Source organism: Phaethon aethereus (assembly GCF_964289735.1).
Source record: "Phaethon aethereus genome assembly, chromosome: 3".
In the NCBI taxonomy this organism is placed as follows: Eukaryota; Metazoa; Chordata; class Aves; order Phaethontiformes; family Phaethontidae; genus Phaethon; species Phaethon aethereus.
In genome coordinates this window covers 38,293,342-38,320,582 of record NC_138576.1, presented here as the reverse complement: position 1 = coordinate 38,320,582, position 27,241 = coordinate 38,293,342, and the positions used below count along the sequence as shown (strand labels likewise).

Below are 27,241 nucleotides of genomic sequence, written 5' to 3'. Positions count from 1 at the left end.
ACTGAAACACAGTTAAATCTGGTTTAAATCTCTACCATGTAGCCTACATAGACTAATGCCTGAGCAGAATAAAAAAAACAGATAGTTGAGACATGCCCAGAAGTCAGATCATACTAACCTTATTAACAGTTTTTTCAGAGTACACTGAAATTACCTTATACATTAGTTCTATGAATAATTTTATCACACAACAATTTAAATGTATTTGAACAGTCCTGTAAAATGAGCTTTCAGCTTATAAACTTCAAAATTAATTGTTCGGTATCAATTTGTGATAAATGAATTTAAACGCATGTTAGATCCACTACACTAGCTTGCCTCTCTGTGATTCAGAATATAAAAGACATCCTAACAAAACTGCTGAAATACTATTGAGACATTAAATTAGAGGCAGCATGCTGCTATCAATGGAGCACAATGAAATAAATGAAGTGAGAATCAATAAAAGCAAATGTGAAATACAACATGACAGTTATAACCTAATCATCTTGAAGCACCTAATTTGGACTTTTGAGAATTAATGGCATAATCCCAAAGTACTATGGCTTAAAACAGTGAAGAAAGAGCCAGGTAATTGTCATTACTGAGATTCATTACTCAGGAATGGTTTTGATTTTACATGTAAAATAATAATACTGATCCCTTCTTAAAAGCAAAACCTAAAGCACTTTACTGTTCATTAGATGGAAAAACAAGCCTTGGACAAAGTTTCAAGGGTTGGGTTTGTTGGGTGTTTTAAGTAAAATATAGCCTTTTAACACAGAAAGATACACACATCAATAGGATAAAACAAATTTATTCATTTCCCCAAACATTAAAAATCATATGCCATAGTTTTAACCTCCTATCTTTATTTATACAATATGAAAATCATTACTAAAACAAATATAAATTATTTAAACAATGAAAATTTAAAGGCATTAACCCTTTAAATACATATTTATGCCTATGTATTTTTATCTATTTTATTTCATATTTTTTATTTTTCATATTTTTTCCAAAGTGAAAAGGAAGTCAATTTTGATAAACAGCCGTTCACATCATCCTTTGCAAACCATTCACTCAGCTGAAATCTGCCTCAAGCAAAGACCCTAGAGATACTTTGTCTTTCCATATTTCATTTCCGTACCAATGAAGAAACATTCCCTAAAACGTACTCTTCTCCTATTACTTGCGTCAGCCACGCAGCTCAAAACAAGCTAACACAAACTCCGCAATCTGACTTGTCACTCTAGGTTGAAAGTAGTACCTCTACGTTATCTGAAATCAGGTGCGTCAGCCTCTGAAGAACGACATTATGCTGGGGTCCATTTCAATTAACCTGCCCGGCTTTATAAACATCCCTAGTCTCAGCCATCTGAACAGGTTGGTGCCCTTTTCCAAGTAGTGAGGGAAGCAACATGGCAAACAGAAAAAGCAACAGAGGCAAACATGAAAAAAAGGATGATTCTTCTCGTCTCTCCACCCCAAAAACTCAGGAAGATTAGCTGCATGTTAAGTAAATGAATAAATACACTAGAAGTGTTGCCTAATAAGGTAAATCTGAAAAGATTAAAAACATTAAGGAAAAAGTATTTGACTAAACACAATTTTTAAAAAATTATTTCATCCTCCCCTCATCTATTTTACTTAAAGATTGATCTTTGTGATTTTCGGAACAAAGAGTTAAGTACCCCACGAACGTTCAAATTACCACTGACCCTCTGTGCAAGGGGCAACAGCTTTAAGGCAGTCTTACAGTCATCATCTCATCCTCCAAGAATAAAAAGTTTCATAGCAACCTAACAGAACATGTTTACAGACATATGTAGTCGATTATTGTGCATTAATGTTTTGGCCTGCTTCATCTTTATTTGTTCCAAACCATCAGGAAAAAAGTATTTCAGATTTCAGTATCTGCCATGAAACATGTTCCTGTCTTAGTTTAACTTCAAAAATGACATATTCAAACAGTATCAAACCTCCTATAATGTTAACACACCACCCACAGCTCCAATTCTGAGTAATTTCACATTGCTCTGTAAGAGTCTATGTTGGATGATTTCGGTGGTTTAAGGAGTACTGCTGGTGATTTAGTCAAAGGAGGCTGTTCTGTTTTGTTTCTAAGATACTTCTACATCACTTGTGTTAAAAAAAGGCATCTTAGAGGTCAGTACTGAGTAGTATTAACAATATACCTGGGCAGCATTTTATTTGGCCCTATGATCTCATTAACTTCCATTTAAAACATCCATTAGAAGTCAAATAGAAGAGTCCAACATGCTAAATATATTCTGTCCTCAACTGCAACAATCATGGATGCACGTGGAGAAACAGGACCAGAAAGAAAAGCAATTCCCAGCAGACTAGCTTCTCTGCTACTCACTGGGGGCTTTGTGTAGAAAATTCAAATAGAAATTACCAACCTCAAATCAGTCCTGCTTTTAAAGACCTGTTCTAATCCTAGAATATCTAGGATTTTTCATAGATATAGATCTACATAAGTCTAATTCTATTCCTTAACATAATTTAACACAATCTATCCAGCATTCAGACTTTCTTTTTTTGAAAGAAAAATTTTTCTTTCAAAAACACAATCCCTTTTAAGCCCTGTTTTACAATTGGTGAGACTTGTTATCTTCCATTTCTCTGATACTATGTGAGAGGGCAGGCATCACAGCAAGTAGGTTGGTACATTCATAATCACCTTTTAGAGCTCCTAGTTGAACACAAAACAGTTCTAGTAATTTCTTAATTTTAATCAATTTGTTCTACACTACTATTTTACCTACCACATGTAAAATAACACAATTTACAGAATTGACCTTTACTCCTCTCTTGTTCTTCCCAAATTCTGTATCCTCTAAGAGTTGCACAGACTGAGCCAAGAACATTTTTGTGTGCCCAGACATTCACTGTGGGCTTCAAGGACTCAGCCGTACCTCTGGCGTAGCCCAGCCAACTACACGGCTGAGCAGACAGATCTCAGCCGCCATTTAAGTCAACGTAAAGTCTCAAGTCAAGTACAATGAGTTGGGTCTGTTATAGGGGAAACCTATATCCACACACACAAAAATCACTGTGTATACACAGCTGCTGCTGCAAAATCCACTATCATTCTCTACTCTGCAACAAAGGAACCGACTTCTTTTCTAGGGAGAAGTTTTATAAAGGTCAGGTCTTTCTTACTCTGTTTCACTTGTTTACAGAAGTCTTAATGAAGCTTCATTTGAGGGAGAAAAAAGTACCAGTTGCACAAAAAAATGCACCCTTCTGAAGCACTAATCACCACAGTATTACCCAAAGAAAAGGACACCTGTTCTGACAGGTAACAGGTAAAAACAAGAATTTATCACAGGTTTATCATTTATTCCACTGACATAACCAACACTTCTGAGGAGTACTTCAAGTAAACTGGAAATTAACAGCTGAAAGGTAAGTTTTCTTTTTAAGTCTCCCCCAGTTACTAATTCCAAGGCATTCATACATTTGAATAGACACGAATATTTGAATTAGCAGTTATAGCTCAAAGCTTTCTCAATACGTCATTCTCTAACTCAAGACGATGCATTTTTCTTCCAAGAGCTCCACAGATTCAAACTGTACTTTCACATCCTCTCCCCCATAATTCCCCTAGGAGAAAAGCATGTTTATTGCTTTTTCATTTAACCCTTGCTCTTAAAGGCCCTACACAATATCAGAGTCAGTAGAACTGCTGAAGTATAAAGAAAAAGTTACAATGGATGGGGAGCAACCTCCTCAATTATCTACAAATTCTTATAATCTGCGCAGCTACTGAATTGCAGGTTTGGAAGGAAAAGAAACTTGCTTCTAGTAAACTTAGTAAACTCTTAAAGTTGTTCACAGCATGAACATGACATCAAGCATTTACTGAACTGTCAGGCTTATAGCCCTCTGGATGAGGGGATGACCCCAGAAAATTTTTTTATAAACAGCTCTACTTTCCTAAAGCAAATAGGGAAAACTTTGCTTTTTGGCCCTCTCCCTCACTTCAGATTTCCTGTCTTTTGTGACAAACTAGCATCCCACCAAAAGCTAAAAAATAAACCAGAAATATTAAAATATATTATCTAATTATCGCCTCTCAGGGAAGAAGTGGGAACGGGAGGGGTCATGGGAGGTTAATGCGAAGCTTTAGCATAACTTTGAACGCTGGTAAGCTTGCATGTCATCTAATCCTTCCATGATGAAAAAGCAGCCAAGCAGTAGTATGAGCAGGGGGAAGATCAGATTCTTTTCAGATACACTGTGATAGGTGAAAGGGAAACCGATTATACAAGAGGGGGAAAAAACCTCACTCTTACAGTAGTCAAATGCTAGAACAAGCTGCCCAGAGAGGTTGTATAAGCTTCTTCCTTGGACATATTCAAAAGTCACCTAGACAAGACCACAAACAACCTAAACTGGCTCTGTGTTGAGTACTGGTTTGGACCAGATGACCTTCAAGATCTTTTTCTTCCAACCCTTATTATTCTATAATTCATTAACAGACCCAAGCAGGGTTACATGCTGACTGTCCAAACTTTTTAGGTCTGTACCTGTCCTGCTGATGGAAGAATTTCATGACATTGATAAAATAGTACTGACTCAGCTCCACACTGTTAGAAAAATATTCAACAAGCAGCTCACATCAAAGTGGCAGATTTGTTCACCTTTTTTCTTTTTTACTGATGACTATGCAGGTACCCACTCCATATTGAATTCTTGCTGATCATCTGGCTCACATACTCAGTCAGATCAGCCTAAAGAAAAAAAGCACGATGCCTAACGGCACCGAGGCATTCAAGTGTTTCTCCAGCTATGATTAATAACATTCCTTGCTGAACCACAAAAAAAATTTTGCTGTGTGAGAAGCACGCTTGCAGAAGAGAATAACTGACTATAAAGTTAGACATGTGAAGCTGCACCAGATGACAGAATGCTTACTTGCAAAAATAGGCCCTGCAATTGACATCTACCAAACACTTGCATGTGGGTATAACCAAGGAACAATATATCAGCTTTATTTAAGAGGCTTAGGTCAGTTCCATGCATTTTCCACACTATCTGCAACATTACATGACATGACAAGATACAACAGGAAAATACGTAACAGTTACCAAAGCCAAGTATTACAACACATCAATGAAAATTCTGCTGTAATAGGCTTGGTACACTATCTGGATGACAAACTAAGGAATAAGCAAAACTGTGTCAGATATAAGGCACTTTCTCCCACACTCCGCAGTAGCAATAGTGCACAAATACTTTATAGGAAATTTGAAAGCATGCTACATCTACCCTAAATTGCAAAGCAACTATTCTCAACACAACAGAAAGGATTTAATGCTGCTAAATAAGTACTCAGGAGCAAAGTGCTGAATGACCAGTAATCTGCAGTAATAAAACACAATTCTTATGAATCACACCTGTAACCAGGCCTGTCCCTTGATAATGCAAAGCATGTGCATGAGAAAAATCAATAAATTGATCTCTACTTGGTGCTTCCATACAAGTGTGAAAACTCCTTGCCGGGTTTTGAGGATTTAATGTTTCTACAAATTAAAAAGACAATTGACTGGACTTGGATGGCAGTCTTGACCTTTTTGACTGTCCTAGGCTGCTAGCAAATTACTTCCAAGAAAACCCTGAGTGTTTTACTCCCTGTAATAAAGTCTGCAGCACCTTCTTAAACCGAAGTGATAATTACCACACTCTTATCACCAAACTCATAGGTAGAAAAAACAGCAGACATACTAAATTAGTCCACTTGATGAGTATGAATGGAACAGAGGGCATACTGATCACAGGACTAACCAAGGAAATGGAGAATCACTAAGTTCCACCTAAGGAATAATAAAGACGTAAAGACTGACATCTAAAACAAGACACAAACTGTGGTTGCAGACCTGGTATTAATACAGACTGCGAATACTAGTTATGCTTATCTATTAAAGACAGAAGATGGAATTGATGAAGTTTCATCTTCTTTGACACTATATTACTAAAATATTACTTTTACATGTTTCACTGCCAGTATTTTCTGAATTTGAAAATTCCATTTTTACAAAGTTCAGCAGTACATACTTTTTTGCCCAGCAATGTATCTTGAAATATCTTTAAAATGGGTTAGAACAGCTTTCTTAAGCTCTATACCGAGTATCAAGTTCTATATTAAAAAGTACATCCCTTATCTTTCCCTCAAACAGGTTTACAACATAATAAGTATTAGTAAGTTCCAAACCAATAAAACATTGTTTTCACACTAGGCACGCTATCAGAACAATTAAAAAAGTAAAACCAAAACTAAAATAAAATCTATTTAGCTCTGACAGATTGATTTATATCAATATCCCACAGATACAAGCAATGTAAAAGATGTAAAAGAACATACTACATTGCATCAAGTTCTCAAATAACTTTTTTCCTAACTGTTAATCTTAAGAAAAGAATTGGCTATTTAAGATGAAAATGAACAAAATGTACTATTGTGTAATGAGTCTGGAACACGTTCTCCAGATGTTACTGTTCAAAGGCATTTATATAAATCAGAACAAAACCCAGATCTTGCCAAACTGCTCTGGAAGATTCGGGCAAGCAAGCTGCAGAATTCTCCACTTAAACCCATCCACAAAGAAACAAGAATAACCAAACGCCAGACTACTTAGGTTTTACTCAATCTATACACAACAACTAGTCATTTTTAACTGTGGATTAATGTTCCACCCCCATCTTAAGTCCACCATACCAAAAATTATGAACAACTTCATTCTACTACATGCAATATGTTAGGAAGGACCAGCACCTACATAAAAGAGGAAGCACAGTGCTTCTCCAGCAAGCTTGCAATCTGCTTCTGAAGCATCAAGCTAACATTTTCCATCTACCTGTTTATACAGTAAACCCCTAACACTTATTTCTTATGCTACTTTAGGCTGAATTTTTCCTTTCCCTGTAATAGCATGTTGCTATGTTCTTAAAGCATGCAAAAGACACCATGATTATTGATAAAAAAAATCTCGCAGAAAAACCCCAGAGTGTTTCCCCACCTGTTGCAGTAACACCCAAACACAAGTAGTTTCTGGGTGGAAGAACACACTGCCTTAATACACTGCATTACAGGCCCATCCAAACTGTGTTCTTGTACTTCTTGCCCTTGCACTGTAATGCTTGGCACCACAAGAACAGACCCAGAACCTCCATTGATGGATCCCTGCTCCCTCACCAGTAACAGGCTGGGAAGTCTCCACAATAAACAATTTCCTGAAATCACTAAGAAAAGAGATTTACAATATAAACATCTTAAAACACATGTTTTTTACATATAAACATGCCAATTTGGAGGGAAATTATTAGAATTTTTAAAAAGCATACTATATCTACCTCTATCAGCTCAGCTTCGAAAGGTTCTCCCATTATTTCATGCTACTAAAAGCTATCAGGACATTAAGCAATTTTTGCAGCATATCCAATCCCCAGCCAAGAAACTTCACCAAATACTATAACAACCTGGGGACAACTTTGTATTTGAGTTTTCTACAGCTCAAGCTCATAAAATGAAATTGTGTTCAAGTAAATTCTTTTCTTCAAAGAATGACTACCACAGTTTTAGAAAGGCTGGTGTCCCTTGGGCATGGCTATGTACAGCCATCTCCTGGCCAAATAAACAAAAACTCCTGAATTATTTTACTGGACTAAAAACAAATGACTCATTTACTGAGAATGAAGCATTCCCTGAAAACTCACCCAGGTGTTTACACCTTAGACACAAGGTCTACAGAATAACAACCAGGGATTACAGTGGATCAGACATTTGAAACAAACATTATTGCTGCAAGACAAGCTAGCATTATCATGACATGTATCAACAGAAAGCTGTGAGCAACCAGGTTTTACTCAGTGAGACCGAGAATTTTATTTATTTTTATTTATTTATTTATATATATTTTATTTATTTATTTCAGATGGCCCATATCCTTCAGTTGCAGCAACCAGAGTCCAGAGAAAACTGATCAATAAGAAAAAGCTTCAAACAGTAAGAATACTCCTGCAGTGGGACCATGTGTGTAGGGAAACTAGAGAATCTCCATCACTGAAGGCTAAGAACAGCCTTTGCCAGCTGATCTGTCACAAAACATACCCTTGTGCTTCAGAGATCTAGTTCTGTAAGGCAGGCAGAAAGTACAGGAAAACAAATATGGAAGTGATAAACAAAATAATTTTTAAAGCATCCAGCTGATTGCTAATGTCACTAGGTCATCCTGACATAAGGATGTTATTTTCTTGCCATAACTGTGGTTTCATATGCAGTTCAGTCACTTGCTTTTTGATGTGTTTGAAATTTTCCACAGGGAAAATCTTTGATTCCACTCCCCTCACCCTCACGGGATTCAATAATAGCGTTAGTTCTTCTCTTGATTTTCCTTTTCTTCTGTGATTTTCCAATTTGCAAGAAAGTATCCTGGACCAATTGAACAGACACTAATTACTGTTTACAATCTGCTCCCCATCTATTTCACACTTTTTTTTTAATATGGTTTGGAAGAAAAAAAAATCCTACCAACTTTATTTACTCTTCCAGCTGCATCAAAATAATAAAGCACAGGAAGGATTATTTCTAAAACAAGCGTATATGGTTAAACAGAATAAGGCAAGAAAAGAATGAAATTTGAAGTTGTATGTGCATACTTATTGCACCCTTTCTACTCCATGTGAGGAAATCTATTTTAGCTATGAAAAATTAGTAAGGAGGAAAAAAAATTGAAGCTACTTATTCCTCGTTTACTACTGTCCGCATGCATGAACATCTCTAGCCATTTAATTCAGAATTACCTGAAAGGAAATTATCCGAGATTGATTTTGGTTTATTCTACATATAGGAGTGACACACAGTCGTTCTTACTGAGTTTTCATTTTATCAAGTGTCCACCCGAAAAAGAAGCAATTACTGGCTGCACAGCAAGTACAATAGAAAGGACGTAGGGACTAAAGCATGCCGCAAACTGACAGTCAACACCACTCTGCCACCAAAGGCAGCAAACATCGCTCCAGAACATATTAGCAGTGTTACACAGAAACCTTATGAAAAGCTTTTTTGTTCTAACTAACTTTGTATGAGAGTACTATAAGCTGCTGTGGGCACTACATCTCTAAGCCATGACAAACAAAAAGAGGAGGACAGTAATAACAGAGACCAAGCAGAACAGCTAAAAGAAACCAGAACAGATAAAAATAAAAGCCATGAATAAAAGACCCTCTGACCCCTCCAAGAAGTGATGGGACTTTAAACCAGAAAGGAGGAAACCTATCTTCCTCTTGTTCACTCTGCTGTCACACAGAGGATCCCAAACAGTGACAAATCACATAAGGAAAAGATAAATTCATTCCAAAACATTTCAAAAGAACAACTGCTGAAAAAAACACTTCTGCTGCATCTCAACAGAAATCAGCTTTGATATATCAGTCAACTCTTTTGGGAGTAAGTTCAGAACTCCTGAGGGACAGAACTGAGGCCAAGTGTCTTCTACGCTGGGCAAGCACGCACTTCTGGTGGGAAACACCACAGTGGTATCATCCAGAAACTGAGAGAATCTTTGAAATAAGAAATCCCATTCAAAGCATTTACATTCTTCCCATATTTCCAAGTAGTTGCAAGTGACCTAAAATGGCATTATTCAAGAATTCCCCACTGAAAATAGAAAACTCCCTTACACTACTCTTTCAGTCCAAAAATGGTTTTCAATAGCTCAAAAACTTAGAGGGTAATCTAATCAGGCATCCAAATATTAGGAATCTAACTGAAGAAGTCACCTAGGCACCTTGGTGGTAAAATAGAGAAATGTCACGAAAGAAAAATGCAGGCTGCTGTGTCATAGGGGATCAAGCGCACCCCCAGTAAGTTTGCAGAGGACACCATGTTGGGTGGGAGCGTTGATTTGCTGGAGGGTAGGAGGGCTCTGCAGAGGGATCTGGACAGGCTGGATCGATGGGCCGATGCCAACTGTATGAGGTTTAATAAAGCCAAGTGCCAGGTCCTGCACTTGGGTCACAACAACCCCATGCAACGCTACAGGCTTGGGGAAGAATGGCTGGAGAGCTGCCTGGCAGAAAAGGACCTGGACGTGTTGATCAACAGCCAGATGAATATGAGCCAGTGGCCAAGAGGGCCTGTATCAGAAACAGTGTGGCCAGCAGGACTAGGAAAGTGACCTACCCCCTGTACTCAGCCCTGGTGAGGCCGCACCTCGAATACTGTGTTCCGTCTTGGGCCCCTCACTACAAGAAGGACGCTGAGGTGCTGGAGTGTGTCCAGAGAAGGGCAACGAAGATGGTGAGGGGTCTGGAGCACAAGTCTTATGAGGAGCGGCTGAGGGAACTGGTGGTGTTCAGCCTGGAGAAAAGGAGGCTGAGGGGAGACCTTATCGCTTTCTACAACTACCTTAAAAGGGGTTGTAGCAAGGTGGGTGTCAGTCTCTTCTCCCAAGTAACAAGCAATAGGACAAGAGGAAATGGCCTCAAGTTGTGGGGAGGTTTAGAATGGATATGAGGAAAAATATCTTCACCAAAAGGGTTATCAAGCACTGGAACAGGCTGCCCAGGGAAGTGGTTCAGTCACCATCCCTGGAAGGTATTTAAAGACATGTAGATGTGGCACTTAGGGACACGGTTTAGTGGTGGATTTGGCAGTGTTAGCTTAACTGTTGGACTTGATGATCTTAAAGGTCTTCTCCAATCTAAATGATTCTATGATCGTAGGTAGTCTTGAATAGGCAGCACAAATTGCCTGATAGAATTGATATGGAACCTGGAAGAAGCCTGAACTACTTGCTTATATCAGATCCAGCTTTTAAATGGTGCATTTGCCAAGATGAATCCTACAACACATTTAGACTGAAACTTCCCTTACTAAGGATTGTATTTTTTCCAATATTAAAAATCCATTTATGTCAGGTACTGACACATGGATTCACTGCATCCATAACCAACTCATAGCTGGCTTTGCAGAAGACTTCTGATACTATCAGACACCTTTCTAATTCCTTTAAAGACTTCTTCCAAAAAATATCACAGAATTACAGAAGTGATTCTTTGAACTTCTAAAATTCCCCAGCACCCTTTGCCTCATGCAACTTCTGGACCTGTAAAACCAGGCAAAAGTGCCTATTATTTCTATAATTCACCATTAACTTGCTTAACACTGAATTTACTTACATGTGAAGGTGTTCTACATTTGTTTCAGAATTCCACTAGATATTTGTTTTCATATTGGGATTACCTTATTCTCTAGAGGTCAGTCATCACCAATACTTCGATTTTTATTCTAATGTGCGAGAGCACTCCCTAGAGACAAGCTCTCATTCCTCTAACTAAATAGAACTTCTTTCCATTCCAATAACTCACTCTTTCTCCAAATTCACCATTCACAAAAAGTTCCATCTTACAGGCACTGGTCTAATGCTCCTTCCTTGCCCCACACAACTCCAGAAACATATTTTCTCTTCCCAACATCATTCTTTCATTCGAGCATTGATCAAACATGATTGCACTTAACCTGCTAGCTCCTGAAGCTGCTGTGACCCTCTGCAAGTTGGTTGTCAGGAAAAAGGGATTTTTCACATTTTCACATGCTGACCATCTTTCTTCCAACTCCCTTAACCTCTGCTAAGTGGATAATTCAAGACTACTTTCACAGGACTACACTCAAAAATTTTTTTACTCCAGTTTTTCAGATACATTAACAGGAAAATGAAAAGCTCTAATTAGACATCACATATACTGAGGAAAGCAGTCCCTAAAATGAACTGCAATTGCTTAGAGAGACATAAGGCTCAAACACTACTCCTGTTTTAAAGGGAAACTGCTAGCTCCCTAGCTATCCAAACTTGCATGAAATCTTAGCAAATAGAAAAACTAAATTCTGGTCTTTCATGTTTCCTTACTAGGTCAGCTTTCCTCTCTACAGTGCAAGCTTTCTGGCAAGCATAATAGCTTCCCAGTTTTTGAGTGAAACATAACTTCATTGAAACATATTATCCGAACACATACATAAAACTGCATGCATCTATGCAGGACACCTGGATATAACTGATACGACCTACAAACAGCTATAGTATTAGAAAGCCTGTACATATTTGTTTGCACAGAGACATGAATTACTAAAGATGTATATTCCTTTTTGAGATGACAACAAACATGGGCAATAACTTAATCTAAGATTCTAATTTTCTAAATGTATTCAAACTCAGAAGAATTGTAAGAATTGGTTTCTACCACCTACCCAAATCTCATCTATAAAAGTGAACACATAAACAAAAAAAAACTCAAGTATCTCCAAAGCAGTGCTATGGGGAAAGACCTGCCAAAGCAATCATACTTCTGTTCGATTCCCAGAGTTCTGAGCAAGCACTGACCCTATTCCACATTCTCAGAATATCAAGCTTTGAAATAGTCAGAAGGGTCTTGATCCTTACCCTCGCTAAGGATAGACTTTTGACATGGCAGTAAGTGCACAGAGCCTCCCTTCAAGCATAGACCAGAATGGTATAACACGACATATCTCTACTGAGGCAAATGACTACACAGAGGCACTTCTAGATAAGGAAGTCCTCAAGCTGAAAGTTTTTGGAGTATGGCAGACAGAGTATTCAAGAAAAGTATGATATATACTTCACTTCCCCTGTTTATATAGTCTCAAAATCTTCATTTTTGGCCACAGTAGGCTAGATGGGTCTTTTTTTGGAGTTATAAAAAAAAAAACCCTGTTCTGGCATTCTTCCAAATAGCCTTCCTTGTCTAGTGCAGGTATTTCATTCAGATAGCATTTTCTTCAAAAGACCAAAATAATAATGTACTTCCCTTTCAAAAAAAAATGTTTGCACACATTACCTAGGCTACAAAAAAAACAGTAGACAAGGACACAGGCTATCAAATCATGCAGTTTACATCTTTGTTCTAGACACAGGAAACACCTCTAGAGCAGGACTATGGAACAGCAGACATTCAATGCTTCAATAAAGAGACTCTACAGGTTAGAGTATGCCACTTCTGCAAAATGGTGACAATCAAAAACCTGGCAGGGGGTGGTGGTGAGGGAGACAAGAAATAGGACAAGAATATGCCTTCCAGTGTGCAAGATCGGAGGGAGGGGACAAAGGAAAAAACTCTGCAAGACTGACTTCTCTTCCCTCATCTGAAAGGGACTCTCCACATAAAAATTTCAGGGAGTCTACTCATTTTCAGGACGGAAGATTATATAGCAACAGATTTCTAAGCATTCAGTTCATGCAGAACACACTAACAGCAACAGATCATGAGCAGCAAAGCAGTCCCAGAAAACTGGAATTGCCTATTTCAGATGTTGACATAAGATGTATAGGAACAAACACACTATCCTAAATCATAGCTACCATGGAAAAGAAACATGAACATATTGACTTGTTTACATATGATTCCTCAGTTAAACATTTTGAAACAAAATTCTTTCTGGCATGTCAAAAATTAATCCGATCAAAAATTAGGATTTATTTCCTTACAAAGTCAACAAGCTTGACTTCCTTCACTTACTAGTATAGGCATCTAGCTGTGTTTATATTACAACATTACACTCAGGATTAAATGGCTTTCCTGGCAAAGAGAGGTTTTAGATTTGATGACAGATTTATTCTAAAAGCAAATTTCTTCTCTACCTCTCCAGAGAGACTCCAGTAACAGTCTGGATAGCAACCAACATCTGTATAGTACTACTACTGAGTATTAATTTAATAAATTCTCTCTGCTGTATTAGGTTATATTTAGACCTTGACCTCTATAAAAGTGCTTAAAAAGGAGCTATCAATTTGTATCAAAATAACTACTTATAGGCATAGACTGCCACCTAGTGATTTTGATTTTCTATGAAGGAAAAAGGAAAAAAAAAACAAACCACAAACCTCCCTCCTCCTGGAGAGGAGAAAAAACATTCATTCCTTCATATTTTCATCAACTATAGAAACAACCTCATATTATATCACTTTTTATCTCCTATTATTATGCTTATGGTAAGTGCAGGAGGGGAATGGGGAAAGAAGAGTCAGTAAGTGTATGTAATCTTCCTTGTACAGGTAAGATCCATGAAGTTACTTGTTTATCGGTTCTGTCTGGAATTCCTCCCTATTTTACATGGACTCTAGCCTTTGCATAAAACAAGCACTGCATCCAGAACTTATTTAATTTCTAAAACAGCACTGAGATACAGCCACACAACTCAAAATTCTGGATTCCTTCAATTTTTGCACTTTCAGACTCTCCTGGTTCTCCTCAGCATTGTAACTATATTTTCAGTATGTCCTCTAGTTCACCTTTGCCACTCCCTCTTTAGCCACTGCCTTTTTTTCTGCAGGTATCCACTATCAGTGAAGAAAGTAGCCAAGTTACCTGTGTCATCTTACCTGCCTTACAAATTGAATTGTCATTATGTGAGTGACTCCCAAATTCACCTTATCTTCAGATTTCTCTTTCTGTCCAAATTTCTATTTCAGATATTGCCTTCACTTATGGGCATCTCACCAGCAGCATAAAGAACTCTCATTTATTTCTCCTGTCATGCCTTCTCCACCTCCTTTTCTCTCAATCACTACCAACATCTTCAGTTCACTTCTCACCTAGGCCTAAACCTCAGAATCTGCAAGACAAATGGATCTTAGGAAGAACTTTCTATAATGAATCTGTAAGACAAACTTTTATTTTAAGCAAGAAAACAGTAAAAAGCTTTTCAAACCTTGCGTTTTATTCCAGCTAGCACACTTCTTGTCTAGCAAATGCAATCTTTGCAATGCTCTGAATAAAGGTGAAGAGATAGTTTCCTACCTTGTTAATCTGATCTCACCAGCACTTTATGTACCCACACATTTTATTTTCCAGTCACATGAAACAAGAGCACTACTTCCATTTTTTCCTTATCAAATATATCCTCTTATTCACCATAAAGTGGTCAGTAGCCTTTCTGATCAAATGGCAATACTAGCTTTCATTATCCCTTGTTCAATGTTCACAGAATCACAGAATCATTAAGGCTGGAAAAGAACTTTAAGATCATCAAGTCCAACCATCAACCCAACACCACCATGCCCCCTAAACCATGTCCCAAAGCGCCACATCTACACGTTTTTTTAATAATTCCAGTGATGGTGACTCCACCACCTCCCAGGGCAGCCTGTTCCTATGCTTCACCACTCTCTTGGTGAAGAAATTTTTCCTAATATCCAATCTAAACCTCCCCTGGCACAACATGAGGCCATTTCCTCTCATCTTATCACTAGTTACTTGGGAGAAGAGATGAACACTCACGTTGCCACAACCCCCTTTCAGGTAGTTGTAGAGAGCAATAAGGTCTCCCCTCAGCCTCCTCTTCTCCAGGCTGAACACCACCAGCTCCCTCAACCGCTCCTCATAAGACTTGTGCTCCAGACCCCTCACCAGCTTCGTTGCCCTTCTCTGGACACGCTCCAGCACCACAGTGTCCTTCTTGTACTGAGGGCCCCAACACTGAACACAGGATTCAAGGTGCCGAGTACAGGGGCACAATCACTTCCCTACTCCTGCTGGCCACACTAGTTCTGATACAGGCCAGGACGCTGTTGGCCTTCTCGGCCACCTGGGCACACTGCTGGCTCATATTCAGCCGGCTGTCAACCAGCACCCCCAGGTCCCTTTCCGCCGGGCAGCTCTCCAGACACTCCTCCCCAAGCCTGTAGCATTGCATGGGGTTGTTGTGACCCAAGTGCAAGACCTGGCACTTGGCCTTATTAAACCTCATACAGTTGGCATCGGCCCATCGATCCAGCCTGTCCAGATCCCACTGCAGAGCCCTCCTACCCTCCAGTAGATCAACACTCCCACCCAACATGGTGCCCTCTGCAAACTTATTGAGGGAGCATTCGAGCCCCTCATCCAGGTCATCAATAAACATATTGAACAAGACCGGTCCCCGAACTGAGCCCTGGGGAACACCGCTTGTGACCGACCACCAGCCGGATTTAACGCCGTTCACCACAACTCTCTAAGCTTGGCCAGCCAGCCAGTTCTTTACCCAGCGAAGAATAAACCTGTCTAAGCCACGAGCTGCCAGTTTCTCCAGGAGAATGCTGTGGGAGACACTGTCAAAGGTTTTACTAAAGTCCAGGTAGACAACGTCCACAGCCTCTCCCTCATCCACTAGGCGGGTCACCTGGTCATAGAAGGAGATCAGGTTGGTCAAGCAGGACCTGCCCTTTATGAAGCCATGCTGGCTGGGCTGATCCCTTGGTTGTCCTTCACATTCCCGGTGAGCACCCTCAAGATGAACTGCTCCATGATCTTCCCCGGCACAGAGGTCAGGCTGACAGGCCTGTAGTTCCCGGGATCCTCCTTCCGGCCTTTCTTGTAGATGGGCGTCACATTGGCAAGCCTCCAGTCGTCTGGGACCAACCCTGTTAACCAGGACTGCTGATAAATGATGGAGAGTGGCTTGGCAAGCTCCTCCACCAGCACCCTCCATACTCTTGGGTGGATCCCATCAAGCCCCATAGACTTATGGGTGTCCAGGTGGCTTAGCAGGTCCTTAACTGTTTCCTGCTGGATTATGGGGAGTTTATTGTGCTGTCCATCCCTGTCTTCCAGCTCAGGAGGCTGAATACCCTGCAGATACCTGGACTGGCTATTAAAGACTGAGGCAAAGAAGGCATTAAGTACCCTAGCCTTGTCCTCATCCTTGGTGATAATGTTCCCTGCCATATCCAGTAAGGGATGAAGATTCTCCTTGCCTCTCTTTTTGTTGTTAATATATGTTCATATAAGTACTTCATATAATACTTCAGTACTACATATAATGTTCATGTAAGTTCTTCCACAACTTCTCATGTTGCCTCTCATGCTTTAAAGGAGTACTTTTCAAATACTCCCAAAGTCATGTCATATCTTCCTCAAAAAATCTCATTAAAAATCTTTGTTATACCCATAAAATAAATCTGATTCTAGCTAGGCTGCTGATGTGCTGTGACTGTTGCTTATCATACTGACTAACACAGTGTAAACAGTTCTTTGCACGCCTCAACAGTACCCACTGCAGCTGTACCCCCTGCACTCTGTGACAGGGGCTATCACAGAGTCTTTGAACAGCACTGGCACTTTTCAATACACTATCAATAAATGGCTCCTACAAGAATTAAACAATGTCTTTTCTGCATTCCAATACTATACGTCTTTCTTACAGCAAAGAAAACCAACAAATGACCCTCAAAGCAACACCCTAACAATACAAAGTTTGTTCCTTTTCTCTTTTAAACTGGAGATGTTCATTAGAAAACAAGAAGGTTGCTTATGGAGCCATCTGCTCCTTTTGCTTATTGACTCAACGAAGTCTTCTGTTGTCCATGTTTCCAGCAACCGACTGCTGTCTCAGAGACTTCACTTTCCCATGAAGTCTAGTAAATGGAGTTAACATATCACACAGAGTTAACACAGAGTTACAGAACTCTAACTCAATCTCAACATGCAGCACTAAACTTCATTTCTAATAAAAGTCCTATCCAAACTATTTGAACATTAACATATAAACCAGAGAGTGAGAAAACATCCACATAATAATTTAAGCAGAGAAACAAGACAATGAAATACAGTTATGTTTCTAAAACTTCTTAAAAGTACAGTCTTCCTTCACTCCCTTTTTTGGTTCACTCCAAAAAAGTGGATCTAGGTGATCTCCAAGATGGCAGTAACTCATCTCCTCCAGATGAGGAAAATTAAATAGATTTAATCACTAGCTTCAAGTGGTCCCAGTCATATTTGTACCTTGAAGAAAGCAAGCTGCTGAAACTTAATATTTTATAACCCCTTCTGCTGTATAATAGCTGAGGCGGGGGGACAGCGACTGCCAAAATTACAAGCTGTCAGGTTACTGTAACCATAGCAGTTTACAGGTCTTGGAAACTGGTTATGTACTACCTAGCCTGCCATATATGAAACTGATTCTTTTTTTAGCATTCTGGTAACAGTACTTCTCACAGCCAGATGAGTACTTAATGAAACCAAAGAAGAAATTCAATTGGAAGAACAGTGAAGGTCTTTGAAAAGTCCTCTGGATTTGCCAACCAGGTATCACTAACTAGGTGGTTTGAATGTGACACTTATACACTTGTGCAACAACATATGGTCTAAAAGAAAGTCTTTTCCTTCCTCCCATCTTTCTTAGAAGCCACTGATACTGATGTAGGAGACTGTCCCCCAGAAACAGCAGAATAAAGTTTCTTCCAAAATGAAGACAATATACGAATTAATTTAAATCACAGATCACACAATAAATTTTTAAAAGCTCCTGCACATTTTAAAGAAATTCCCTAGTTAAAATTTACTTAAACAATAAGTTTTCAACAAAAATTAAAAGGTTTCTCCAAGTAACTATTTTTCCTCCTCCATTGAACTCACCTCAGCTGTCTGAGGTATGACATGATTCAGTACCATCTTACTTTTCATATAGTTTTACAAACCTGTTTTTCCTATCTAGTCGTAAAGGCTACTTCTAAGATTCTTTGAGACAAACGTTGTACCATTTCTCTGAATGCCTTCACATGAGTCTCCCAAACAAGTAAACCTATCACATTCCAGATGAAGCACAAGCATAGCTATAACACATCATTTCTATACTGGCTTTCCAGGCCATGCTAGAAAATACTACATTTAACAAAGAGTTTAAATCCATTTTAATGTAATTCCTTCACAGTTCTTGACAGATAGGACCAAAAGCATCACTATATGTTGTTGCTAAGAGGCTTTAATTTGATTACAGTAATTAAACAGGGACACAATGATGAATACCTGGTCCAAGTGCAGTTTTAAAAAAATGAAGTTATGTTGATAAAATTAGTTGAAGAAATAGAAGACTCCTGAAATTATGTCAGCCAGGTTCAAAAGCTTTGAAAGCTTACATAAATGGTAACACATTCAAAACTTTTTCTATTTTCAAGGACAGAAAGGAAAACAGAAGTCCATTTACAAGGCTTCTCTCCCACATGTCCTTTTCTTCTCTTCTCCCACAAACTATAGCGGGGTACAAAAGAATAGAGATGTTAATATAAAAATAATGTCAGGTTTTAAAGTTAACTTACCATATTTGTCTCGCAAGCCAACTGTACACCTGAAGACTCCACCAAAGGCCACATCTTCACCAAATATTACTGAAAAATAAGAACAGTAGAGGAGTCTAATGTTAGTCCAATGCATCTTATTTTTAATGAACGTGTTTCAAAGGTTTTTATATAAGACACTAACATAACTAACACCTAACATTTCCTTTCACTTCAAGATTTATCTAAACCTAAGTGTTTCTCATGCACAGTCTAGCTATAATAAATAAAGAACCAAGGTTAATAAGGAATCAGTACAGCAACACAACTTCTCAAAAGAGAATTCAAATTGATTCAGCTACACATTCAGTAAACCACCTATTTAGTTTTCTGAAATATTCTATAATATCACAGTATCTAAATCTAAGTGAATAAAAGCAATTCCAAGAAACTATTACATTCAGTCACTAAAGAGTCATTGAAGTTATGTGTTCTGTTTCAGCTGGTAACCATTTGCATTCTTCATCCACAGATTTCAGTAAATGTAATATTTTGAAAAAAGTTAAATTGAAATTTTCTTCAAAATACCAATCCAACATGAAATTTCAAGCCTTCTCCAAACATACTTGCCAGATCCCTGCAGAGTTACTTCAGAGGCACTCCTCAAACAGAAAAGATGGATGTCTAATAATCAGAACAACTTTCAATATTCAACACTACTATCCTTACAGTGTAGGTGATGTAGCCAGTAAAATTTTACCACTAAAAGTAATTGCCTTTAAAATTTAGCTTCATATCAGCTAATCTGGGTTGTTTTTCTTTGAATTTATGGAATCATGTCATCTATTTTTTTCTTAAAACAGTTTTGTTATTTAATCCACAGAAAAAAGTATTGCCCATTTCAATTTTTTTCAGCATATAAGAGATGTGTAGCAGTATCACCAACAGCAGCTTGCATGACCTGGGGTCAGTTCTGATAATTCCCAAATTCCTCAATACTCTCCATATGCTGAAGGACACAAAATGACGACTTAGCCTCCTTGCCTTCCAAATATTATTTTTATTTCTGATTGGAAGCACTGAAATGGATTAACACACTTCTGACAATCGTATTAATGACACCACTTAAAGAAAAACAACTTGTATAATGATGTAAAACCAATGCAGTCATGGAGTATGTTATTGAAGTATGCCCCCAGATCATCCCTCTAATTCATTTTTAATATTGTTTCCTTTTTTTATGTACTTAAAATCTTCATAAGGCCTTTCCATTACCATATGGCTACTCACTTTTGAGCCAGCTGGCATAAAAAAAAATCCCATTAATGTTAGTATCAGCAAACTTGCATGGATTTACTCATTCTGTTCAGCCATAGAAAATATTTTCCTGAAGAGATTCTAAGTCTCATCCACACAAATATGAAGATCTCCACTACTTAAACAACAGTTGCTCAATTCCCATACAACTAAAAACATACGAAGGGCATGCCCTCTATTGCAAAAAGTACTGATTAATTCAGTAAGTAGGGTGATACTGACAACTCACATGTCTGGACTGTAGAACTCCAACATGGTCTTGCAAAGGGCTCTGCAAGGATCCAGCCCTACAAGGCTGAGAAGCAAGACTGGAACCTTAGAGCAACTAAAAAGCTGAAGATTATATATGAATTTAGGTCCCTGCTGGACTAACGCTCTACTTAGTTTTAGATGGCTGATTCTACAAAAATTGTACTAAAATCTGTCCTTGGCACTAATTTGCCCTCAGTTGTATAACTTTAATTTAATAAAGGTGATTATAACACATCTGTAGATTGATAAGGAATGCATACAGGCATAGTACTGGACAGACAACATGGAATTTGTCCTAACAGATTAGATGATTAGTCAGACTTCAAGCTGAGTAGTGGTTCATGCAGTGCCAAAAACAGTTACTAACACTAAAAAGAAAAACCAAAATTACACAAGATCATACAGCTTTTGCAGCTGTGTTCATGACATTAAACGTCTCTTTCAGATATTTGGCCACCATCATGCCTTTGTTACAACAGAAGCAACAGACCTGCTATGTATAAGAATTAAAAGCGGAGTAAATAGTTTTGTGCAGAAGAGTTTAGGATAACCCTTTTAAATCAAGCTATGATGATCTAGCTTCTTCAAAGTTGTAGGTCATCCAGACTGCAAAAGCCTAGAAAATTCTTACATTGCCTAGGCACAAACGATGATCAGTAAAGCTGGAAAGGAATTTTCGAAAGCAGGGAAGGAGAGAAGGGAGAATGGACAGAGTAAGGAATATACAGTCTCTAAAAAAAAAAAACCCCACACTTTTTTGAGCATAGATAGCTGAAGGAATTAAAAACTAAGATTTCAATTTTTAAAACTCCTTTACTTATTGATGGGACTCACGCTGCCCATAAGTACAGTTCACATCAGTAATACCAGAAGCATGTTAAACAATGTCCCTTTCTGTCCCAACTTTCAAGCAAAATACACCCAGCTAATACAGAAGACACAACGGCATCTTAGATCACATAATCCATTAACAATCTGTTAATACAACACATTTTTAAGTTTTGTTTGAGATCAAAGCAAAGAAATAACTTATTAGCAAACTTTAAAGGCCACAAGAAACACATTTAATATTGTACACAAACTGGCAAAACAAAATGCGATTTTATACAAAGCAAAACACACTAACAAATATAGTATACCTGCAGTTGGATCTTTGGCTAAAGCATTGTCCAAGGCACTTGTTATGGATTGGAAGAGATTCATCTTCTGAGTTTGCCCTGTGTGGAAGTGATTATTTAGCCATTTAATTTGGTTCAAAACACAAAGTACATTAGAAAACTCTGGTGAAACAAGACTAAAAACTTAGTTAACAGTCATAAACAAGATCTCTGTTAGGAGTACCCAAGACTTATTTGCTGAGTAAACTCAAATTATGGGATAGACGGGATTGAGCGTGATATTCTTTGCAATCCCAAGGACTATAATTCTACTACCCAGCATTCAACCTTTTTTCAAAAACTACGCTTTTAGCTATAGCAAATGCAGCTTTGCAATGCTTTGTCAAACACTATGAACAATGACTAATACAACAGTTTTTCAAAGGAAGAAACCATAGTTAAGCATTATTGTTTTGAGGACTGAGATCTTTTCCGCTAAGATTTGCCAGACCTCATTAAGCTAACTTCATCTTTTTTTTTTTTAAAGCTCCAGCCCTTCCTGTTTACAGACCCCTATTATAATCAGAAGTTTTGTAGACCACCAGCCTGCTCTCTGGACTGCAGTTAGAAAGTGTCGGAAGCATCAAGTCCACGCTCCAAAGAAAAAAAACTTGATGCTTAACAGCTGTACTTAAAATGGGTAAAGCAAATGCACCAGACTGCTGTCTTAAAATCTTCTGCAGCGCAGATTGAAAGAAAACCTTCAAAACCAAGAAAGGCTACCCAAATGCCCTTCTCCATTCCAGCACTGCAAGGAAAAACAAACAGGCCTGTAAGCAAAGATAGAACAAAACAATAGCCCAGTCCCCGCTACTGTGACCAACTCAGCTTCTCCAAGCAAATAAAATAACAACTTATCAGAAACTGAGTGAATAAGGAATTGCCTTGTTGACATTTGGTAGCTCTTCGAGTGGCAAAGCCTCTAAGTCATGACTAGGAGCCACAGCCCAGGAGAATACTACCTACCAGCATACACAGCACATAAAAAAAAAAACCCAAAATCAAAAAAAAACACCCCACACACCAACAAAACAAAAGGTGATGGTTAGGTGAAGATCCCAGACAAACATAATAACGGGTGTTAGAAATCAGAAAGGAGAACTACATTGTTTCCAGTAGCTACAGTATCTCTCAACACCCATTCAGCTTCCCGTTCTCCTAAATTGTTAATTAACATTAGCATTTTTTGTTAAAGACTCATGTCATGACACACCAGAGCCGAGTAGCTGCATTCCTACATGTTCCTGTGCTTGGTAGCTTCACTCATTGCACTTTACATATTCCTTCAAGAAGGAACAAAAAAAATTTTATGGGAATAAACAATTTCTGTTAACAAAAAAATTGTTATGGGAACTGTTCAAATTACATGAAAGCTACAAATAATCAACATTTACAAATTCAAGGGAAGGAAAGCTAGGGAACTGCAGTTGTTTCTCTCTTTGCGAAGTTATCCACATTAGTATTTAGGTTATATTCTCCACAAGATACAATCCTTCCAGTATTTTATATAACTAAATGCCTATCATTTAAGTAACAGAAAGAAACTCCTCACACTGACTGTTCTGACCTGCTGCTCTTGCTTATAATAAAAGGCCTCTGTATGAGCTCTCACAGGAAAGGAGAAACTAATTCAGATTTGAACTGTTGAGTTGGAGGAGCATTACCTTAACACTACCAGAAGCTGTTTTGGCATAACTTTATTTTACTTCCACTATTTTTCAACAGAATTTCAAAGCATATTTTCAATCAAAGGGAAGTAGTTTTCTATTAACAAATGGCAACAAAAACAGCTTCTTCACTATAATCTCAAGCAGGGACCTGCAGCACACAGGCTTTACTCCACAACACCCTGGATGCCTATACCTCCCAATGACTAAGAGAAATGGCTGAGTGCTTTCTCAGACTTAGTGACCAAGCTGGAACACCAAGGTATCCAACTAAGTAACACCTTTATCCAACTAAGTTCATGTGAGAGAAACAGCTATTCCGCAGCTGGCAGGCTTCTTGCAGGAGAACTCTGAACTAGTCACGAGAAGGGATGCATCTGAGAAACAAAGTCAAAACACCAACTTTCTTCCCGAGTTGTTCATTTCCAACTCATCTGTGTTCACCCTCCCTAGTGTGATCATAGGATTACCTAAAACCCTTCACTAAACAGCAGTGTTTATTAATCACAGGTTTATGACCACATTCATGACTGAAGCATGCAATAAAAAAAAAAACACAAACAAACAGGGCTGGATGTCGGTCTCTAAGTTACTGCTAGCAGCTTTACCACCGAAGCAGGAGCGGGTCAGGCTTACGGTTCTGAGCCCGTGATGGGTAGGCCCGTTGCACGGACCGCCCACAAGCGCTCCACCACCCCCGCGCGGAGCGGCACCGGGGAGGCGCCGCAGAGGCCCGAAGTACCACCGCCCCTGCCAGCGGCCCGCGGGGGCCTTCCCACCCACAGCTCAAGTCTGTCGCGGAAAACCCGCGGGTGGAAGCGCCGCGGACGCAGCGGGGGAACCGCAGCCAGGCGGAGGCCGGCGCCGCGCGCCGTCTACGCCCCCCGCGCCGCGGCTGACGGCGGCTGCCTCGCTTGGAAGCCTCCCTCCCGCCTCAGCGGGGCAAGGGCGGCCCAAGGGGGCGGAGATGGGAAGCGCCCACCCTCCTCCCTCCCTTTATCCCCCTCCGCCCCACCCCAGCCGGGCGGGGGCCTCCCTCGAGAAGGCGGTGGCGGGGCCAGCAGGGCGGACCCGGCAGCAGAGCGAGGGTGAGCCCGGCCCGCGGGGTGGACCCCGGCCCGGCCCCCCTCTCACCGTACGCGCTGGGCGCCGGGTCCGGCTGGAAAGCGAAGTGCGCCGCGGACCGGCGGGGGGCGGCCGGCAGCAGCGGCAGGCGGCTCCAGAGCCCGCCGCCGCGGCGCACCACCGCCGCCCCGGAGGCCAGCGCTCCGCGCAGCGCCAGCCCCGCCGCCGCCATCGCCGCCACTGTCAGGGACCGCCGCCGCAGCCGCCGCGCGTTGTAAAGAGGCGGGGTCCTGGACAGGTTTCCTCATTGGCCAGCAGCGGGTGGAGGACGGGCCAATCAGAAGCCGTTCTGCGGTGGGTGGAGGGGTGGGAGGAGAGAGGAAGGGCTTACTGCGCGTGCGCGGGAGGCACACCGTTTCGGGAGCGGAGCCGGGTTTATGTGGTAGGCACGTGGGCCTGCGGGCGGGGAGGGAAGTACGCCCTGAGGGCGGGCGGTGCGCGTGCGCAGTGGGGGCCAAGGTGCGGCAAGTTGTCTCAGCGCGGCTGTGGCGGGGTCCGGCGGCTGAGTGCCCGGGCCGGGGTGGTGGGTGCTTCCCCCCTCTCCTCGGCGCCGATGATAGCGCTGTGCCCCGCGGGCACTGGGCGCATGGGAAAGCGCTGAACCGGGCCTCGCCTCTCCCTCGGTTCCGTCACTGCCGTGGCTGAAACAAACGTCTTCACCTTTTTTCTTAAAGGTTTTTCTTCCCTTCCAGTGGGATTTTCATGCTGCTACCTTAGCATCGAGAAACACTCGATGTCCAAAATGCTCAAATTCTACCCCAGCAGGTGGCCTGGAAGGATAAAAAGAATGGGGAGACCTACGGATACTACCTGTTCTCTGTGTCTCTTCTCTTTTTCACTCTTCTCGTCCAAGGTCTTTTTTCCTGACACTCTTGCTCACACCTTTATTACATTTATTTTTTTTTAGCAATTGAAATTACAGTCATTCATAAGTACATATTTTCCTTGTCAGTTTATAAAACATTCTTTCTAATGTTCTCCTTACCAACCATCTTCAAGATCTACAAATCTTCTTGCTCCGTATGTTCACCGTTGCCACCTTTCAGTTGCTTCCGCATCAATCCTTTCCCTTTTACCAGTGCTTCATATCTTGTCCATACACATGCTTCTCTACCAACCCCTTTCGTGCAGCTTCCAACACATGGTGATGAGTTGTTCTTTGTCGCTCTTTGAGTTGTTCTTTCTTGTCTGTTGATGTTATGTATAAGACTGACCATACCGGATAGCATTTTTACTCTGCTCCAAGAACTCTTAACTCCAAAACGTTGCATCAGAGAAAAAGACTAGAAACTAGAATGATGTATATATGGCATCATCCCTTTCAAATGTGAGGGCTCATGTGTAACCCTGTCTGAATAGGGACTTGTTTCAAACACTGGAATATGAGATTTCATACCTAATATGAAATATCTATCACCATTGTGATCAGATACTCTTTTTTTCTGAGTTCCAAACCATTCTTGAATATCCCTGATAACGACCACAGGACCATTTCAGGGAAGACCATGATTTCATTATGTATTGTGTGAAAAAATACTTCTCCGTGTTGTTTTTTAATTTCTTAATCATTGGGATTTATGCATGATAAAACGCCTAATCCTACTGCTAACTGGGGAGACCAGTCGCTTGCTCTTTAACGTGCCCTTTATCCGTAAAGACTGCTGATGAAGCACTGCAGATCGTGGGATCAAACAAGTTCTTCTAACATATCCCAAATATATCCCATGGAAGCAAAATACTGATGAGTATCTAAAGGGGGCAAGAATTTTAATAAACAATAGAAAAGCAATCTCTCCAATGAAAGAGGAGTATAAATGTCAAATGTTGAGATTGCTTCCAACTCCACTGGAAGGCAAAATGTAAATATTTGAAGAAGTTTAGTACATAGCAAACATTATAACCATCAAATGATATATAATGATTCATTTTTATGGCTAATAATATAAGAGAGAGCAAATATCCAAGTTTATTATTCCAATAATTGTATTTCTTTTGGTAAGCAATGTATATGAGTAGGAGGAATTTAGCTCTGTTGAGCATCATTGTGGCCAGATCTGCAAAACTTACAAATGGAGAACAGATAGTGTAGAAGGGTATTACTTCTAAGTCTGTCATCTATTATTAGTATGTCAGTTGTTGGACCTGTGAGTTGCTACGCTCAAGCTATAAGCTATTGAGATATATTCGGTTTATGTACTGTTAGTATTTGTCATGCTGTATTATTTATAAAATGTGTCAATAATCTTGGTCAGATGTTCCAGGAGATGCTTCAGATTTCAACACAGGCAGATGAAGGGTGCTCCTTGCTGTCTTAATTCAGTGACTGTTGTCTCCTACATCTGGTGATATACGGAACTTGGAAAGGAAAAGAATGGTTGTGCAGCCCAGTATCTTGCAGAGGAAGTTACGACATTTATGGTGGAAGGGCAGAAAGAAGAAATACCTCCCATAAGACCTATTCACCTGCTATTCAGACCTAGATGAAAGAGAAAAAAGTGTCTGGAGATGAGGCTTGACACTTACATTATTATTGCCTTTTGAGTACAAAAAGTAGTTTCTCCACATGGCCTTGGGAATTTGCACTGGTACTAAAAAAGGAAATGAGCAATCAGAGAGGTTTATCCAAATATGCTTTGGCTGACCAATACGTTAGTGGAGATGAGTCCTA

At 39.9% G+C, this 27,241-nt stretch overlaps 1 protein-coding gene across 1 annotated transcript in view; it reads right to left on the bottom strand.

Moving 5' to 3' along the window:
• The window catches only part of BCKDHB (branched chain keto acid dehydrogenase E1 subunit beta), a gene marked incomplete at both ends in the record, with an annotated part of 138,138 nt that extends 113,393 nt beyond the window's left edge, over positions 1–24,745 (bottom strand). Inside the window, 3 exons of the mRNA XM_081997181.1 lie at positions 19,098–19,166; positions 21,764–21,841; positions 24,583–24,745. Of these exons, the coding sequence (XP_081853307.1) occupies positions 19,098–19,166; positions 21,764–21,841; positions 24,583–24,745 (310 nt within the window). The remainder of the gene's footprint in view (positions 1–19,097; positions 19,167–21,763; positions 21,842–24,582) is intronic.
• Between the last annotated feature and the right edge of the window lie 2,496 nt (positions 24,746–27,241).